The sequence below is a fragment of the Diospyros lotus genome, chromosome 9 (assembly GCF_014633365.1).
Source record: "Diospyros lotus cultivar Yz01 chromosome 9, ASM1463336v1, whole genome shotgun sequence".
Classification (NCBI taxonomy): Eukaryota; Viridiplantae; Streptophyta; class Magnoliopsida; order Ericales; family Ebenaceae; genus Diospyros; species Diospyros lotus.
Window position 1 is genome coordinate 32109376 of NC_068346.1, and position 6821 is coordinate 32116196.

Here is a 6821-nt window from a genome sequence, read left to right on the forward strand (position 1 = left end):
AGATTTTTGTATGAGGTGATTTTAGTTGTGAACACGTTATAAGATAGAAATCAAGTCCAAGTTCCAATCCCAGTCCCAGTCCCAGTCCCAGATGCAGATGGAAAAGGATTCCGCACGCATATCAACATCTATCATCACCCTATAAAGCCCCAACCCACGCCTTCCTCTCCAAATTCTCATTCTTTCAATTACCCTCTCTCTGCAAGAACGCAACCTGTCCAGAACCCGATCTCTCTGTTCTTTCTGCCTTTGTTCATGGTTGAAATCTTCATGATCTCCTCTTTCCCTTCCACTTCCAAGGGAACTTCCACCGCCACCGCCTTCTGCTTCACTTCTTGCAAGCGAGGCTCCTATCACCGCTGCCTTGGCCTCGGCTCTTGATGACCACCATCCTAAACCCTAAACACATATTAATCTCCTCTATTTCAGTTTCTTGATATCCCCTTTTATTCTGAAAATCCGACCCAAATCCTAAAAGAACTCTGTGTCATCGTTAATCTTCGTTGATATTCATCAACAATGATGCTGCACAAGCCCAAGAACCAGGCCGTCAACTGCCCTCAACGCCGCATCTTGATCAGCGTGACGGTTCTCGGCCGTGCTGGGCCGATCCGCTTCATCGTCAATGAAGACGAGCTCGTCGCCGCTGTGATCGGGACTGTCCTCAAGAATTACGCCCGCGAGAGGCGTTTGCCGGTTTTGGGATCCGATTTCAACGAATTCGTACTGTACTGCCCCAGTATCCCTAGAGTGGAAGCTTTGAGTCCGTCGGAGACGATTGGATCGTTTGGCGCAAGGAATTTCATGCTTTGGAAGAAGCCGCATGTGGAGAAAGGCAATGCCGCCGGCGGCGGGGATGAAGAAGATCATAAGCGGCAGGCAACTGATCGGAAAGGGAATAATAATGGGAGTTGGAAGACGTGGTTCAACCTCTTCACATCTGGAAAGGTTTCTTGCCATTGAAGTTACCTCTTCTCCCACATTACCATTGTTGAGGACTCATCTGCTGTATATCGAGCAATCTTATGTTGTCCGACGTAGATCTGAAGAAACGGTGTCAAGGAGGAGGGGCGCTACATACAGTGACAGTGTGGGAGTGGCGTGTTGCCCGATGCAAACAACATATTAATTCCATAGCATTGTTATTGTTAGATAGATGTTATAATGATTTATTTGTCAAAAATAATAAAATCATTGGGATGGTTAGAAGTTATGTTAAATTTCCAAACTTCAATGGATTATGATGATAGCAAGAAACCAAACTCAATGAACACTGATAGTCTATTTTAGAGTATATAAATATATATATATATAAATTAAATATGTTTTAGTATTTCATATATATGTTATAAATGTCTAACAATATATTTTATTATTTAATAATCAAAAGCATAAAACATTAAATATATTTATTTTTTATGTGCCGTACCTTATGGGTCCAAAAGAACCAAGCCTATAACAAATTCAAAAGTCCAAAAAAGGCCTAAGAAGAAGCCCAAACAGAGTTATTGTCATAAATTTTTAATATGATTATCGTATTGGGTTTCTGTAAAAGATAGATTTTATTGTCGTATTGGGTTTCTACATACTTTAATCACAAGAAATATCAAGTTAGAATAGAATACGAAAAACACTATAAACTCTACATAAATTTCATATTTACATTCAAGAGTCTTATTTTCGTTAGACCAAAAACACACGTTGCACATGTATAACCACATTGTTTTTGTTAAATGAACTTGAAACAACAAGCAAATCACATAGTTTTTGTCAAACTACAACGATTAACATTTATTTTGGGGAAACTCAATAAATAGTTGGTAGGGCCAAGTGTAGGTAGAAGGCCATGTTCGAAAGAGGCCAATGCAACCAAAAAGGATGCTCCATCCCCTATCCAAGAGAGCATAGAGATGTCCCCGAAAGGGGTTGCTCGAAGAGATTCCTCTAGAAAGAGATATGGTCCACAAAGAAAAAGATAGTTAAAATGCACGTCGGGATTTCTTTCGCGCGGACCCTCCAATACTTAAATTAAACATTGTTATAGAGAGTATGTAGATGTAATGTAATGTTGTATGCAGTTGCTAGTCCAGCTATGTGGAGTTTATCCCAAAGAGTTACTTAGAAAAGTCGTTCAAGTTTCCTGAAGAGTCAGGCAATATTAGTCTTAGAGTTGGGAATTAAAAAATTCCAATTAGAAGTGGGAGATCAAGATTCAGATTAGAAGTCTCAACCATGATGGGTTGAGAAGTATTTTTAGACAATGATTAGTGACTGGGACATGTGACACGTGAGGGGAAAGCGCGACTCCTTGAATTCTAGGTTACGCGACTCTATTGGCCACATGTGGTCGTCTCAGGATTAAATTCAAAAGGACCCTAATTAGAAACCCTTTTGAAGGAATGATCCCTTAAGGAAGAAGGCTTGAAGAGGGGCAGGCCACATTGTGTAAGACAACGGGGGGCAAAGCAATGCTGGAGCCAGGTTTCCCTGAAGATGTAGTTGAGAGATTGCTCGATTGGGTGGCACATACAAAACAAGTCTCCAGGGACCTAACCCCAAAGACTCATTCTGGGAGAATAATTTCCCCCTAGAATGATCATTTCCCTGAGGGTTTTCCCCTAAAGACTTTTTTGGGGAAATTGCCCCGAATGGTAGGTTACAACACACATAATGTCAAAAGTAATACAATAAATTAACACATGCCTGATACCTTGGATGGAAAATGAAATAAAAATAGATAAAACCCATATCTCTCTTTAAAATAGGCAAAAGATGATGCAATAAATCAACTCATATCACTTAATATATAATGGTTCGACCCTTTCCAATCTCTATCTACTACTCTAGCATTCAGGTAGAGATTTTCAAAATGCTAGACAAAATTTGAATTACAAATCATAATCCAATGCAACTACTAGTTACCTAACTAATCTACTAACACTTCTCATTGCGAAACTCTCAAAATTTACCGCAAAAAATAAGAGATACAACTCTTTAGCATGAGAATTTTAAAACGAGATCTTGTTGTAATAAGAGAAATGATTTTGCAGAAGATAAAAATAATGAAGTTCAAAGAGAGAAAACTAAAAACTGCTTTGATCTTTTAAAGTGCATAAGCTCAATCTCTAAACTTTTGATTTGAACTTCAAAATGTCTTGTATTTATAATTTTTAACCCTTTCCACAGATAATTTATGAGACACTCGTAACTTACTTGCATATTTAATAATAATAATATTCGTATGAACTTCAAAGTTTAGCGTAGAAAAAAAACTAGAGAAACAAGACTTTTATAAACTTATGTAAAGTTTCAAAACATAACAAATTTCAAAACATGTTTCGTGTAAATAATAAGTTTAACATGAAAAACATGGTTTCAACAAAAGAAAAAAAAGACTTTGTAGCAATAGCAATCATATAGAGAAATCCAAAACTTAAAATAAGACTCGACAATTTCATAGTCATACATAAGCTTTGTGATGTAGCAATATTGTATATACAATACAGGGGTTCAATACTGAAAATCTTTCTTTTGACAAAAGAGCGAAGACAAGATTTCAATTCTTCATAATTCCTTTATAACAAGTCACCATACTCCGATCTCCTCATTCGCTATCACCTAAGGGGAAAAATATGGGATGAGATTCATGCGAGTCTCAGTAAGTACAAGAGAACCATCATATGTATTTAAACAAGTCATGACATAACATAACATAACATATCATATGGAGACACGAGAGGTTCCATCAATTACGGGGCACGAACCCTCGTGTGTAGCACTACCAAGCTCCTGTCTCGAAACTTGCGTGAACATAACATAACATGAGGGACCGCATAACATAATTCATGGGCATACTTAAACATCATAAATAGTTCATAATGTACTTACCTCAACTTAGTTGGATGAGATCTAAGTTTTTAAGGCTTCACGCCTTACTAGGTTTGATTTTTTGCAGAAAATATGTATTTTCGTGAACTAAACCCTATATAATTTTACATAATATTGTAGGTAATTTAATAAGGGGTTTATACATGAAATTTCATGGGAAAAGGGGATCTCATGCGCCCTTACGCGCCGATGGAAGCTGCCACCCTTAATTTTCGTGACAACTTTGCACCTTTTTGATTTTTCGGCCATATCTCCCTCATTTTAACTTCGATTTGACCGTCGTTTTTTACTACATGCTCCTATTTCGTCTCTCTACATGAATATCAAAAAGAACTAGACTTACCTCACTATTTTCTGGCGATTTAGGCCCAAATTTTTGCTCATTACAGTTTCTCCGATTTGGCTCGTATCTCCTTCGTTCCTTCACCGATTTTCCTCGTTTTTCTTACAAAATCTCTCCCTCTCTCAAGAAGACACTCTTTACCTTCACATTTCTCAATATGGCATAAACTTAGCTTCAAATGATTTGGAATGCCCAAAACTCAACCCAAAGATCCTATTTATAAACTTTTTCGGCCAATCGTGTTTCGCCACATATCCATCATCATAAGGCCTCATTATTATCTTCCATGTGTGGCCAATAAATGCTTGCCACATGACCCAAACTTAGAGGCTAAATAATCTTGGAGGCTAAGCAAAAGACTTAGAGAAGACTTTGTGTGACACCCCGGCCCCACTACCAGGTTTCACCGTGACCCGTGGTTACAACCCCGGCCTATCTCGAAGGATGATTATGCCTCGTCATCATAAAATATTAAAATAATATGGGCACCATGGGTGGGGTCCAGGCTTCGTCGCCTCCAACTGTCGAGTATTCGAGTTCAAGAACATAGGCAGCGAAAATTTACCCGATTAGGCCTTTAAAAATACAAATCAAATTGATTATCAACATACTCAATAAAATACTTTAACAGTTAAGCATATCACATTCTTTGAATTATTCATAGCGAGAACCTTAAATTGATCCAAAGCAAATTTTATTTAAATCATAGCCGTTTTCCATAGTCAAGTATAAAACATATATAATTTACATAAATGACACGTACATGACCTACATTCTCATTGCTCGCAATCACTGTTAACCAGCGACTCTTCCACCATTACCGCTTTCCCTTTTTAGACCCCAAGCCATATGTTGGGTTAGTGGAAGTGAAGAGGGTGAGTCTAGAGACTCAGTAAAGACAATATGCAATGCAGTAAATTAATGAGCAAGACATTATAAATAAAAATGAAGTGTAGCGTGCAAGCAAACCCGTCCACCGCACCTATCTCAGACTCAAGGTGGCCCCTAGTGGTTTACTCTATGACCCCATCCTAGGACTCTCACAGTCAACAATCCATTGTCCTATACCTAGGCACTTTCTCAATATCTTATACAAGCCATGACAAAAATAATTTACATACACAGCATATTAAATCCTTACCTTAATTCGTTTGGTGATTAACTATGTATGTTGCACAAGCTGGTAACGTACCCGCAACACCCTTATCACAATTATACATAAGGCTAAGTAATTTATTGACTAATCGCAAATTAAATTTACTAATTTAATTAATTCTAAATATTATCTACTAATTTAATTTAACTAACTAATTAACTAATTAATTAATTAAAACAAACTAATTACTTTAATTAACTAAGTAAATTTAATTACCTTAATGTCGAACTCCTCCTCTTCACCTCACGGAGCTTTATCTTCACTTAATGCCTTAACTCCATGGCTATGTTGCCTATTTATAAGCTTGGCAGTCTCTTGTTTTCTCCCAAAATCAATGGTATAATCCATGATTTTTAATCCTCAATTTCTAGGATGGTATTTACCTTGGCCCGTGCTCCCTTAAGTGGCTGTAATTTGGCTTCACAATGAGGGTATGTAAGCTATGAAATGGAGAGGAAATTGGCAGCTGGCAGAAACCAAAATCAAGGTTAATTGCTGCTAGACGCGTGGTTGCAACTTTGCAGCTTCTTGGGCTTCAATTTGACATTGAAACGGTGCCGTTTTGCTCCATTAATTTGTTGAAAAATTCCAACTTTCTTCTTCAAAATTTGCCTTCAAAAATTTTTCCTATTCTTGGATCGAACCCACGGCCAAAGAGAAGCTCCTGTGAGTGCACAACCAGCTTGGCTGAAAGCCCCTTCAATTCCTTGCTTGCATTTTTTATATTTAATTTGTTCTTTGGTTGTTACTTAATAATATTCCAAAATTTCCAACATCTTGCACGTTCCAAAATTTGAACTTTCCAACATTCCATGCACATTTGCACTTCCAACCTTTAAGCTATGAGCTCCCTTTTTGCTTTATCCTACATAACTTAATTTTATATTAATTAAGTGCTCAATTTTTCCCATTTTGTACTCAACCCAAGAAATACCATAATTTCTTATTTACTTCCCTTATTCAAAACACATTAGATTTAAAATTATTTTCCTAAAAAAAAAACAAATATATTCATAAATTACCTTCGACGCACCAAATCACATATTATTTATTTTTATTATTATTTTTTTAAGATCAAGGATGTTACACTTAGCAAAGACTTAGAGAAAACTTAAAGAAGACTTGGGGAAGACTTAACAAAGACTTGGAGAAGACTTACTTAACAAAGACTTGGAGAAAACTTAACAAAGACTTAGGGAAGACTTATCAAAGACTTAGAGAGAAGACTAAGCAAAGACTTTGATTTAAATAAGGTTTATACTCCAAAATGATCCAAAGTTATATTGGAGTTTTATTTGAAATCCACAATCATGACTTACACAATCCCTTGAAATGTGTTTTTTTCTCAAGTAGCTAAATCTAAAAATCTTGAATATTACATAATATTTTAGTCTAAATATCTCGAGTGTTGCATAATTAGCTGTTGGTGAGCAA

General features: G+C 36.7%; 1 protein-coding gene across 1 annotated transcript; it reads left to right on the forward strand.

Moving 5' to 3' along the window:
- Positions 1-519: 519 nt before the first annotated feature.
- Positions 520-1068, forward strand: LOC127809114 (uncharacterized). The gene has a single exon (XM_052347804.1). The coding sequence runs from the start codon at positions 520-522 to the stop codon at positions 961-963; it is 444 nt and encodes a 147-aa protein (XP_052203764.1). The 3' UTR covers positions 964-1068.
- Positions 1069-6821: the final 5753 nt, after the last annotated feature.